Here is a 13,339-nt window from a genome sequence, read left to right as displayed (position 1 = left end):
TTTTTCATAAAGACATAACATAGAGATCTATTCATTCATATTTTCAGGTACCTGGACCCTCCTGAGATTTTATGAAGTGTTATGTCATATACTCTTCTAAAGCACTTGCCTCTTTATTATGATCATTTGCTCCTCTTTTTTATCAAGAATTTATTTGAAACCGATTTGTCTATACGCTTTAAGCGTACCATAGATTTTGTCCTTCTAGGACTTATTCTAATAGGAACATTTACAGTGAGAATATAGTTACATTCTTTCAGTCAGCAAATGCGTCAGGCATGCTTTATAAAATATTGCAGATGAATTATCTTTTTATGAACTTCAAGTTCATAATATCTTATTTGAGGATCTAGATGTACAAACAATAATTCATTCTACGTAACTTTTTCTCAACTATCTATCATATCTCCCCCTCATGTTAGAAAGACTAACTTATTTTCTCAACTTTGAGAACCCATCTTTGTCGTTATGGTGTTAATAAAAATATACACCGCACATCAATATTAATAAGATGGAAATTATTTGGTTCCTGACCTTGAACCACTTGTGAGAGGAGAATGTAATATACTTTCTTATATAACGTATATCAACTGATATAAATAACTTTGTTCTCATAAGTAATAGTTTAGCTATTAAGTAGAGGCACTCAATAAATCATTTTGCTAAACCAATTGCGATGTAACCAACTTATCAAGATGAACTGTCTTGAATAGAAAATCAGGAAATTATACTCTAAGTTAAATTATTGAACAAGTTACCTCACAAACATCAGGTTGCGGGTTATTAATAATCGCACATGTAGCCCAAGGCTGCCCTTCCATAAAGCAACTGCTTTAGGCCCCACATTTGTGGAGGCCCCATTTTTTGTTACACCTAATAGGCTATGTATAAGTTTTTAAAAAATATTTGTGAAGTGAAATGGTTTGATTTCTTTCTTTAACAATTATAGAGAAGAAGGATTTACAACTGCTATGATATTTGCCAAGGAAATTGCACTTGAAATGAATATCGAACCAAATTTCATAAGAAACGTGTGATATATAGGAAGTAATAATTTGATGAGGATGTTAATAATGAAATCTCAAGATCTTTTGAAGAGTCATTTAGAGGACAGGTTATTCACATTTCATTTGATGGTCATATGCGAATTGAAAGCTAAGGAGTGGGATTCCCCGGGGAAAAAATAGAGATGTCTCCTACGTTACCCATTGATTACTTTTATAGAGTAGACAAGACTATTTTTTCACTTCAAAATATATTCGAACAATTCGAAACATATGAAAATATTATTGGTTTTCTATTTAGCGGTAAAAACTAAGACACTAGATGATGGAAATTTAAAAAAATATTGCTTTTAATCTTGAATGTTCCTTAAAGCATAATAATCAATTCGATATTGATGGTTTAGATTTATTTTTTGAATTAAAAGTATTAAGGAAAATAGCACAATTAGAAGATCGCAGTTTAATTGATACACCCAAAATCAAATAAAAAGTTTTGATTCTTTTCCAAATGCCTATATTACTTATGGAATAATATTAATAACTCATGTTACCATTGCTTCAGTCGAAAGAGGTTTTCAAAAATTAAAACTGATAAAATCTTATCTAAGATCAATAATGCTTCAAGAAAGGTTAAGTGGATTAGTTATATTGTCAATTGAGAATTACTTAATACGGGTTGTTGATTATAAAAAATTATTAATAACTTTGTATTTAAGTAAAGCTAGAAAAATAGACTTCAATTAAATAAATAAATAAAAATTTTAAAACAATTAAGGCCCTTATTATAATATTTGGCTTTAGGCCACGAAATTTATTGGGCCGCCCCTGATGTATCCATCTCATAGACGCATCTTATGTGGTATACATGGCAGGTAAATGGACCCATATTCACCTTTGGTATTTCCAGCATTCATGGGATTCAATCCCAATTTTAGTTAGTCTGTTAATTAATGAGAACAAGCAACATGAGAGAATTCGTAAAGAACTTTCTAGTTTCATTAATATTTACCCATGTGAATTTTCTTTTATTTTTGCACATCATATTTAAATTAACATGGTTAAAGCAGCTATGCCAACTGGATAAACTATCAATACTGATAAACTTTAGGTTTACACAGTGACGTGTGCAATTATCAATAAACTCTAAGTTTATTACGATATAGGTTTTTATATCAATAAACTTTTACTTTGTTGTTGCATATTTTTTTATTTTTGTAGTACAAACTGAAAAATAAAATGGATAACTTTTTACATACATATTATCCCGCTACAAGTTGTAGTAAAAGAAGATATTACATCTTTCCTTTATTTATAGTATCAATATAACCAACCGCTTTCGCGAATACTTTAGAAATTATAAAAGTTTCTTTGAGACTTAATTCAACATAATACGTTTTTTATTATCAATTTTATTTCTCCACACCAGTATAATTGGCTCTTCTAGAGCTTTCAATTGATTTGTACTACCACATATTCATCAACATCTATATGGTAAATATATTTTTCATAGAGAAAGTTATACCATCATAGTCATGGTCAGAATCATTATAGGCAAGATATGTTGCTTCCATTACTTTTGCCCTGTAATAATTACATTACCATAATATTTTGGCATAATTACAAGAGGTATGTGATCAATGAATATTCATGCCATAATAATAAAATTATTATTATTTCATCTCAAATCTCTTTCTAGATGTGAATGTGGCATATTCACTACTACTAGCACGTTCATATTCTTCCAAGAATGAATATGTATTCATAAATCACATGTTATCACATTCACATCATAAATGAACCATAGTCATCTATATGTGCTTTACGAAATCTCATGTCAAATCGATGACAAATATTATTTTCACAGAGTGAAGGATTATTTTGAGAATCCTTATTATTCTTATTATCAAAATGATGACGATTATAATTTTATCTATTGTCACGTCCACATCCATTGTTACCTTTATGATAATAATTGTGTCTTCTTTTAGACTTATTACATATTGCTACTACATTCTCTTAAGGGAATGAGAAGGAAGCAAATTCAATGGGACGGGTTTTCATTTCTTGTGCCCACAATCATACATGAATTTGATCATGGCAACGCATAGAAATTTCACCACTTCAGGTGGTTATAACTTCTTGCAACTCTATTAGAGTTATAATCAAAATTTATTGTCTTTGCTTGTATTTAAAATCAAATTATAGAATTTCAAGAATTTAAAAGAGAAAAATAAAGTAAAATACTTACCTTAAATCCAAAATTTAATCATGAAGGACGTTCATAGAATAATTGACAATCTTTATGCTCAATCCCAAAGCTTCTACTCAATTGGTTAGAGTCTCGTAGTGTTATAAAATAATAAAAGAAAAAGAGTATTGCAGAGAAAAGTAGAGAGAGAATTCTAATTGATTTGGGATGAATTACAATGGAATAGAACATCGGAAAAAGCGGCTTAGCCACCAAATAAAAAACCCTAAGATCTCTCTAAAGTATAGAGATTTACCTTAAATATAATCTTATTTATAACAGTTTTTATGAAACCATGTTGTACCTGAAAATCTCCTATAAACAAATACAAAGATTTGGATCAAGGTCGACATCTCTCGCATCGCATGATAAATAAAATTCAAATTTGTTTTGTTGTCTTACCAACTAAATGCTTTACTTTTTCCGATCTCGAATAATTATTTTAGCAAGTTTTTACCTAACGCAGTATAATAATCTTTGAACAAATTGACTCAACAACTGAGGAAGTCTAACACGATCTACTTTATTGATGTAGAGAGAGCACGTTTAGTAGTATTGAATAATTCATAGAGATGACTGGTATAAACTAATTAGTTTCTCTATCATGTCAAAAAACTAATTTAATAAAGGCATAGCTATTTTTATGGGGAAATCTTTAGGAATGAGCATTTGCGATTTCTATAAAGCTTGATTACCAAGAATCTGCCATTTCACCTTTCTTTGAACATAACAAAAATCTTGAACCCTATAATGCCTAAAAGAGTGTCATCTTTGCATTCTGTAAGGGAAGATGACACCTTCGTTTAAACAGGAAATATAAAACACACACACATCGATAGGTAACAAATAAGCTTCTTTTCTTTCATATGACTAGTGTAATTTTTTGACTTGGTGGCAAAAATAAGTTCAGGCTGTCTTTGAGCTCAACTAAATTCCTCATCGAGCAAGAGTAGAATGTAGGCAATTTTACTTGATGTCTATCATACTGCCTGGTCAAAAATAGAAAGTGCTATGGGGTTGCATGAATCAGAAGTTTGACAAAGGTTTCAGTGCCAAATTCATATATCCGCCATCATAGACTTTGAAATTGAGCAGTACTTCTTTTACCAGGACCAACCAGATGCATTTCTAAAAAGAAATATAGCGATTGTATAAAAGTTACAAGCCAAGCCCTAAGCTAATACCACAAGACTCGACTGTCTTAGCAGGCTGAAAACTCACTCTTTGGCCACTGTGCTATAAGCGACAATCTTTACTGCTTTTTCCCTAATCTCAGCATCATCGACCCTTTTCACTATACTAATAACAAACTATGAGTTCTCTCTGTCGATCAATCAATCTTCACTGAGGAGTAGATCTTCCGAACAAACCAGAAGCAAGCACAGAAGCCAATTGTTCCTGTTAACACAAAGAAGGCATATGATGCAATCAACATATAGCCGAAATACAATATGCCTGACACCAGCTTTGAGATCTCCAACTTAGTGAAGAAATAGAAAACGGAGTAGAGAAACAGGTATAAAGCGGAGGATCCAGCTGTAAGATAAGCTCTCCACCACCAGTTATAGTCTTCACTGCACAACTGGAAGTAGCAGAGCACAACAGTTATCTCTGCACATGTGATTATCAAGATCAGGAAAACTATGAAGAGAAAGCCAAAGATGTAGTAGAACTGGTTCAGCCATATGGACGTCAAGATGAAGAATAGCTCGATGAAAACAGCTCCAAATGGAAGAATTCCCCCGATAAGTATCGAAAAGGCTGGTTTCATGTACCATGCTTGCTCTGGTACTTGCCTAGGGATTTTGTTCGTCTTAACAGGGTTTTCAATGGCTGGTTTTTTGTAACCGAGGTAGCTGCCGACAAATACCAAAGGTACCGAAATCCCAAACCATAAACACACTAGAGCCAACATAGTCCCAAATGGCAATGCTCCAGAAGAATGCTCTTCCCAGATGAGAGCATTCAGCACGAAGAAGACGGCAAAAAGTATTCCAGGGAACATGAAAGCAGTTTTCAAAGTAATCCTTTTCCACTCTGTTCCTTTAAACATTTTGTAGAAACGGGCAGAAGAATAGCCAGCTAGCAAGCCCATGAAAACCCATAGTAGAACCATAGCAGTCATAAGCCCACCACGGTTCGAGGGTGATAAGAAACCCAGCAGAGCAAAGATCATCGTCACAAGTGTCATTCCAAGTATTTGGATACCAGTTCCGACATAAACACACAATAAACCATAATTAATAGGAGCGCGGAAAACATCCCCATGAACAAGTTTCCATCCTGTTTCTTCCTGAGCCTCATCTTGTGTTTCCAATTGATTATAGTTTGCAATATCTCTGTACAGAGTTCTCATCATGATCATCGCGACCATACCAGAAAGGAATAGGACAATCATAAGGGAATTTATGATGGAAAACCAGTGAATCTGATCATCATTCATGAGCAGGTATGTATCCCAACGAGAAGCCCATTTTACATCGCTTTCCTGAAGAACAATATAGTAACTAAGATATCTACAGACAAAGAAGAATTTCTCAAGCCTGACATAGGAAGGACAAATGTTTAATAAGAGAATACCTTGAAAGAAACGTCATAGGTGAATACAACCTCCTTATCTGCATCTACTTCTTGGGGAACAGTGCTACCTGGGACTAAATTTTTTGTATTCTCATTGCACGTCGTCACCTGAGGGTTCTTGTCATCCCACTCCTTGTACTCATGATTGATGCTATCAATAAAATCAAGTCAGAAGAGAGCGAAAAAATAAAGAAAAAGACTCATTGTACTCATGATTGATGCGATTGATAAAATCGAGTCAGAAGAGAAAGAAAAAAAGAAAGACACAAGGCGTTGGTGTAAAGCACTGAAACCTGTTTGGCGTCACTTCAAAACCAACGATGCGCGCAGTATCAGTTTCAGGATCCTTGTGGTACATGACTCGGAAGCTCAAGTGGTTGTTGATAAAATATTTCTCCTCTTTGCTCTACCAGAAAGAGAATGCAAAAATAGTTAAGACTAAATCTGCAAGGATTAAACCATCAGTCTATAGCAATTCAAAGATTGCACAAACCCCAGCATAATTCCCCTTGAACCCAACACGGAAACCATGCTCGTAAGTAGTAGATTGAATTCCATCCCGCCTTTGTCTAAGAACAGCAACTGGAAGGTTATCTAGAATCCTGCAGCATCAGATGAATATTCAGTGTAGAATCATAATTCAGGTGCAAGAATATGAGGAGAAATCATGTACAGGAGAGCTAAGTTGTCTTACATATTAACTCTATGGTTTAAATCACGCGCAAAACATGACCCAAAAATCATGCAAAGTAGGATCAAACTAAATTCTTAGGGGACAAGAGTATATTCAATTTAATCTTACATATTGACTCTGTATTCATCATCAATCTTTTCCTTGAAGTTCTTTGCAGATTCAGCATCAAGCTTTTTCTTACAAACGACTTGACATGGTTGTTCTTGTCTCATTTGGAACTGTAAATAATTCAAAAATACAGATATACTCAGCAACTTACACATAAGCAAGTATTACACAAAAAAATCTTTCTTTTTTATCCTTTGGCGGTTATCAGACTAGACAGAAAGAGAAGATCTCCTTACAGTATAAACTGAATTCTCTATGCGGTCCCCTCGAAGAACCTCCCCCAAATTCTCTGCGCTATTCAAAATCTTGGTAGGTCTGCAGTACTTCAAGAAGTAGTAATCATAGGGAAGTTGTGTTTTTGTAGATGACAGCTTGTTCACTTTGACATTAAGGGGATCACCCTGTTAGGGGAAAAAATGTCGAAAAAGAAAGCTAGTTAGAAACAATCAAACATGATAGAGGTAGCAGCAGGATGCATAGAGTTGCCAGATCATTTTCATTATTCAAACAACAGAAGAAATCCCAAAAACCGATGCTAGAACATAGCAAAAATAGTATATTTCAGCTGATTTTCTTTTCTGGTTATTCTACTCCAAGCAGTCAGTCCAAAGTGGTAAGAAAGTGATAGCCCAACAATTTCTTGTATACAATTTCATTACATTCTATGCTTAAACCATTAGAAATTCGCCAAACAACTTCAATCTTTGAGTCAGGTAGTTCAACTGCCAAAGCAACACTAGGGATGATCTTTTTTCTTCTTTTTTTTGATGATGGTGTTTAGGCCAGGCTGCCAGCTTGTGCATATGGACTATTCCACCGCACAGAGGCGGATCCAACATTTAAGCTCTATGAGTTCAGCCTTTAAGATTCTTAATATTGAACCCATTATATTTTTAAAGTTATGGTTCATATCTACAATTTATAGTAATTTTGGTAAATTTATGCGGGTATTGTTTTCCGTTGAACCCGGTAATAATACATTGCATCCGCCTCCGCTACCGGGTACCTGTTATTTCTCACTAGCAGAGTTACCAGATAACTCTGTCCACCAAGGCTTAGACACATGGAAAGGCAACACTATGAATGATCTTTTGATTAAGATTAAGGTCTTCACAGCCTCTTCCTCTCTTGAAATAAGAACTCCAGAGATAAAATATACTCTACATTTCTCTGTTAAGTTCACATAAGCTAACTAAGCTGAAAATACAGATTAGGTATCAATCAAATCTATTCATGTTTATATGCGTTCACTCAAAGCACTTAGATTACCAGAAATGGGGTTGGTATATCAACAAAAATAGATCATCCATCATTGATCATACCCATTACTCGAGAAAAGAAAAAAAAAAAAGGCGGGGGGGACCTGAATCAAACAGGGCATACTATTTCCTAAAACTTCACCATTGGGTCAAAATCAACAGATCCAAACCCTTTTTAGTCACAAAACTCAACAAGAATGTAATACTAGAGAAATTGCAAAACCCCAAGATTTAAAAAGGGTCTAAATCATACAGTATTTGTTCATAAAAAGTAGAATCCAGCTAAAAAGATACAATAGGATTGGGGCATACAGTTTGAAAATCGCGAGGAGCAACACCGGGGAGATAGAAGGAATTAGCAGAGGAGATGAGGAACAAAAGAGAAATGAAGATGGAACTGAGCTGCACCGATCTTCGCCTACCCATCTTCAGTTGTCGTTACGCCAAATGAGAGAGAAGACTGAACTGTGAACAAATTAGAAGCTTTTCTTATGCACAAAAAACGATTTCCTATTTCCAGGTTCTCCCTTCATAATTCCGCCCCTTTAATTTCCTTTTCCCCCAAAATTTTCCTTTTTCAAATTATTACACTTTCTATTATTTTATTATTATATTCAAAAACAATTTTAACTACTCAAATCTTAAAACTTTAATATATTATGTTCTGTCATCATGCGAACGTTTTTCAACGATATTTGTAATATTTAAAACTAATAAAATATACAAATCAAATTTACATCTTAAACTTCGCATTCTAACAAATATTGTCATATGAGATAAAGCTGGGAGAGTATTAGCTCATTTTACAAGGGGTTTGACCCTTTAATTGTTTCACCAAAATCACTTGTGTTTCTTTGATTAACAATACATCCCCAAAGTCAACAAACATAAAAAGGGAGTTAGAATGAATAAATGAGATACGTCACTTATTTTTATGTGAAATTTTGAGTACCAAGAAACAATGGAGTGTAACATTTGCATTATTCAAATCAAGACAATATATATAGAAAGATATATATAGGTGGGAATAACCAAACTGATGTGGCATGTCTCATATGCAAGAATTCTCATTTATCTTGATTCTCCTTTTTTTGCTTTAAAAAAAACCTTCTTACCACTTTTTATTACTAATTTATTACAATTAATACAATCAATACTAATTCTACCATAATCATCCAATGTACGTTACTATTTCTATTCATATTACTGAATGTAAGTTACAAATTGTAATGGTCACTATAAATACTAAAGCACATCTTCTCCAATACATACCTTTCTTCTTTTTTTCTCATTAATCTTTCTTTTACTTTTCATTCAAACTCTTTATAAAGAAAGAATTTATTTTTCTTGTACCTTTTGATTAGAGAATGATGGTGGGAGAGTGAGAACAAGAAAAGCAGTAAGAGAGAAACTGTTTTGTGGAATTTTCTATTTTTCATGATATTAGTAGGAATGGAAAGGGGAGTTGATTTGCTTCTTTAAGGAAGGATGATAGTTTTTAATTTTCTGGAGGGATTGAAAGATATGAATATGAAAAGCAAATTATACCAGAATAGAAAAAAATATTCTGGTTTACTGATAAATGATAATATATTTTGTTTAATATTTTAGTATCTAGATTTTACTTTCAAGATCAGAATATCCATGTATTATGTTTTATTTATTTATTTTGCAATTTATAGTATTTATTGAATGTTGTTTTATAAAAATAGGTAAAACTTGCGAGGAAAATGATGAATCGAGCATTAAAGTGGCGGGCGGAAGGTTCTTGGCATTCCAGCTGAAATTTTTTCTTCCATTACACTACAAATTATCACAAAAATGTAACGTTTAACTTTCTTTGAAACATGATTTACTTTGTATTTCCTTTTTTTCTAAAAAGAATTAACGGGGAACTGCAAGGATCCATTCATTTTTTAGACTTTGATCTTTTATTTAATTGCTAAGACAGTAGATTTCTCTGTCACCTTATTGACTAATCCATTTTATTGTTGTTAAAATAGTTATGTGCTATTAGGTGCTTCAATATTTAGTCAGTAAATTCTATATTTACTTGAATCTTACAATAACAACACACCCACTCGGAACACTTGTAAGAGTATTTCAATTTTTAAAACGTTATATTAACATCAATTTTAAAATTTTAAGAGGACACTTTACTTCTTTCCTATATATAAAATATGACTAACCCATGTGAATGAGATGATATATTAATTATAAATAAGAAATAGGTATTCAAAGTAATTGTCGTTCCTTTTTCTTGGCTTCCTGGTGATGGCACAAAATATAATAGAAGAACATAATATAAATTCTAGACGTTTTCCTTAAAAAAGTACAAATAAACTTGTAACTTTTCTTTCATATAAAAACTAATAAATTTGAAAAATGTTTTTGTATTTCTAACTCTACTAGTAAACTTTGTATATGCAATGTGACAAAAATAAATACACGAGGTAAGTGAAAACCCTCCCTTCAAACACAAAAGATGTAAAGATTTTTCAAAATTTCTATTTTAGGCTTTTTGTTATGTGACTATTTTTTACTTTTACCTTTTTGTTTGAAACAGAACTATAGGTCATGTTTTAGGATTGGAGTTATACGTATATAACTTAAGACAAAAAAATAGATTATATGTTTTAGGATTGGAGTTATACGTATATAACTTAAGACGAAAAAATAGATTATAAATCCTTAAAAAGTAGGAAGAGGCAATAATATTTGGAGCTCTCTCTCTCTCTATATATATATAAAGGCTGATTTTTGTAATTATACTTTTATTGAATATGAAGGATAATAAAAATTTAAATATATATAAACAAAGAAACTTGAAAGCATCGTATCAAATTATAAGAGCAAGACCGTTTAAAAAGTTCTAATCGAGAAGAACTCTTGAGAAATATTGAAGTAGCTAATGCACTTTATCAGCGATTCTTGTAAACTAAAAAGGAGACGTTGGAGAAAGAAAAAGAAAAGAGGAGGTATAACTAAGATTATTTAAGACTTGTGATTTTGGAATTTTAATATAGCACGTAAAATGAAAACATATAAGAAGAACTTAATCAAGAGAGTGATTTTTTTTAAAAAAATTTCATGAGTTTAGTAGGAGGCGAAAACTTGGTTGTTTAAGAAAAAGTAACAATTTCTGATTTTATGAAGTAATGAAGGGTGTGAATATTACAAAAAAAGTAGCGTAAATGACAGATAGACAAACAAGAAAAATAACAAAATAAAAAAAGGGTATTTCCAAATGTCAAGGTAATAAGAATATTAAATAGAAAACCTTTTTTGCATCTTCATTATTGAGAAAATCAAAATAAAATTTTCTTTTTATAAAAGTAAGGACAGGTAAAGTAAATTTGGATATAAATTTATTAAATTCCTAAAATTGTGAAAGAGATGTTATTAACCTAAAAAACTACGGAGTACTAGAAATCTCAAGAAAATAATTGAGATGTGAGGGTCAAAATTAAGTGTAGCAATTAGTCATTTTGACAAAATAGAATTTTAAAGCAAACAAATAAACTAAGAATAATTTTTGACTTGATCAATTATTACTTTCTCAAGAAAATACGATTTAATCAGTTGGATGCGCTTCATTATTTTTAATATTTATTTATTAGAGAAAAGATCATGTCGATAATATAACTGTGCGAAGCGCGGACAAATTCACTAATTGATGATAATTTCGAATCTGAGTTTCCAAAACAAGGAAACAGGTACATTGAATTTCAAGCTAGCCTGATTAATCAACTATCTTAGACATTTTGTTAAGCTGATATCTAGAACGTTAAAAGGATAAGTCTTACATGGTGATCCTCAACATTCTTATCGAAGTAAAAATTGCACGGGCCGCCCTATTTGGTCGCCCCCATTTAACGTAAAAATAGCACGGTATAATCTATTTTCGGACTGGTCATTTAAAAATAGTCAATGTTTACGAAGTCAATGAGAAATAGCCACTATTTTGCTGCAACAGAGATCGGTCCAGCATAATATACTGGAGTTCGGTAAACCTGTGTATGAACTCCAGCATATTATGCTGGACCGGAATACTTTGCTGACTCCAGTATAATATACTGGAGCACCGGTGCTCCAAACTCCAATATATTATACTGGATAATTATACTTGCTGGAACTCCAGTATATTATGCTGGAGTTCGAGTGTACTTATGCTGTAACTCCATCATATTATGCTGGAGTTCCAGCATACTTATCCTGGAACTCCAGTATGATATGCTGGAGTTCAAGCATACTTATGTTGGAACTCCAATATAATATACTGGCGTATTTTCCGGGTTTTGAACATTGTTTTCGCTCAGATTTATCTTTACATGAAAAGTGGCTAAATTTCGATTACTTTTGAAACTGTGCTATTTTTGAATGACCAGTTGTAAATCTGGCTATTTTTGAATTTCTCCCCCATTTAACCTATACCCATTTTTTAAAAAAGTTTTAATTTGTACCAACTTTTTAAACAACTTCAGCCCCCTTTCTCCTCCTCCTTCTCCTCCTTCGTCTTCTTCTTCTTCTTCTTCTTCTTCTTCTTCTTCTTCTTCTTCTTCTTCTTCTTCTTCTTCTTTCTTCTGTTGTTGTTGGTGCTGCTATGAAACTTCAATTCATGGGATGATTGCCATAAATATGTTTATCAGATTATTTAAAAATAAATTATAAACAATTACGTAAGTTAGTAGACAATAATTTGTGAATATTTTCACGTACGTAAGTTAGTAGACAATGATAATTCTGTTCTTTTCACGTTTATTGTTTCCAAAATTTATGATTTAAATACTGTTGGCAATCTGATTATTTATCTAGTATGTTAGAAAGCTTTTTCAAAAGCTTTAGCTTATATAGTGCTGAAGTTTTTACAAATTAACTAAATAACTTCAGCATCTTCTGCCGAAGTTTTTGAAAAAGCTTTATGACAAAACTAATGAATCCAGGACAAAAAAAAACTTCAGCTTTTAGTGCTGAAGTTTTTACAAATGAACTAAATAACTTCAGTATCTTCTGCTGAAGTTTTTGAAAAAGCTTATCCAGGACAAAAAAAAAACTTCAGCTTATTTAGTGCTGAAATGTTTATAAATGAACTAAATAACTTCAGCATCTTCTGCTGAAGTTTTTAAGAAAGCTTAATGACCAAACTAATGAATCCAGGACAAAAAACTTCAGCTTATTTAGTGCCATTACAAACAAAAACTTCAGCAAATAGAGAACAAAACTTCAGCTATTACAAACAAAAACTTCAGCACACTTGGTTAAGCACATTTGCTACTTCGGGCCCGTCTACTAGCATGCTGAAGTTTTGCGTGATTGCCTTTGCTACTTCAGCCCCGTATGCTGAAGTTACGCGAAAAAGCGGGTACGCTTGCAATTTTTTTTGCAAAGCATGCACAAGTTAAAACGTGACCCAAAAAGCGGGTATAGATGCAAATGCACCTGTAAT

At 32.5% G+C, this 13,339-nt stretch overlaps 1 protein-coding gene across 2 annotated transcripts; it reads right to left on the bottom strand.

The window, feature by feature from the left end:
• Positions 1-4,353: 4,353 nt before the first annotated feature.
• Positions 4,354-8,509, bottom strand: LOC107759103 (transmembrane 9 superfamily member 7). 2 transcript variants are annotated; one of them, XM_075256191.1, is made up of 7 exons: positions 8,206-8,509; positions 6,871-7,013; positions 6,635-6,744; positions 6,326-6,434; positions 6,126-6,238; positions 5,833-5,983; positions 4,354-5,740 (listed from the first exon to the last, which is right to left on the bottom strand). In XM_075256191.1, exons 3-7 carry the CDS (start codon positions 6,736-6,738, stop codon positions 4,583-4,585), a joined length of 1,635 nt encoding a protein of 544 aa, XP_075112292.1. In that variant the 5' UTR covers positions 6,739-6,744; positions 6,871-7,013; positions 8,206-8,509; the 3' UTR covers positions 4,354-4,582. The 2 variants fall into 2 exon arrangements, with proteins under 2 accessions (XP_075112292.1, XP_016432467.1); XM_016576981.2 differs by having other exon boundaries at positions 6,871-7,035; positions 8,206-8,450.
• Positions 8,510-13,339: the final 4,830 nt, after the last annotated feature.

The sequence above is a fragment of the Nicotiana tabacum genome, chromosome 6 (assembly GCF_000715075.1).
Source record: "Nicotiana tabacum cultivar K326 chromosome 6, ASM71507v2, whole genome shotgun sequence".
NCBI classification, from domain to species: Eukaryota; Viridiplantae; Streptophyta; class Magnoliopsida; order Solanales; family Solanaceae; genus Nicotiana; species Nicotiana tabacum.
Note: the sequence above shows the minus strand (reverse complement) of the source record. Positions and strands in the feature narration are given on the sequence as shown.

What these genes read in the sequence shown, in the direction of transcription:
- LOC107759103 (XM_016576981.2), bottom strand. Translation starts at nt 8,319, where the DNA reads ATGGGTAGGCGAAGATCGGTGCAGCTCAGTTCCATCTTCATTTCTCTT. An exon ending in CTCCTCGCGATTTTCAAACT is followed by an intron (nt 7,036 to 8,205) that starts GTATGCCCCAAT and finishes TTCCCCTAACAG; the next exon opens with GGTGATCCCCTTAATGTCAA. An exon ending in GATGAATACAGAGTCAATAT is followed by an intron (nt 6,435 to 6,634) that starts GTAAGATTAAAT and finishes CTGATGCTGCAG; the next exon opens with GATTCTAGATAACCTTCCAG.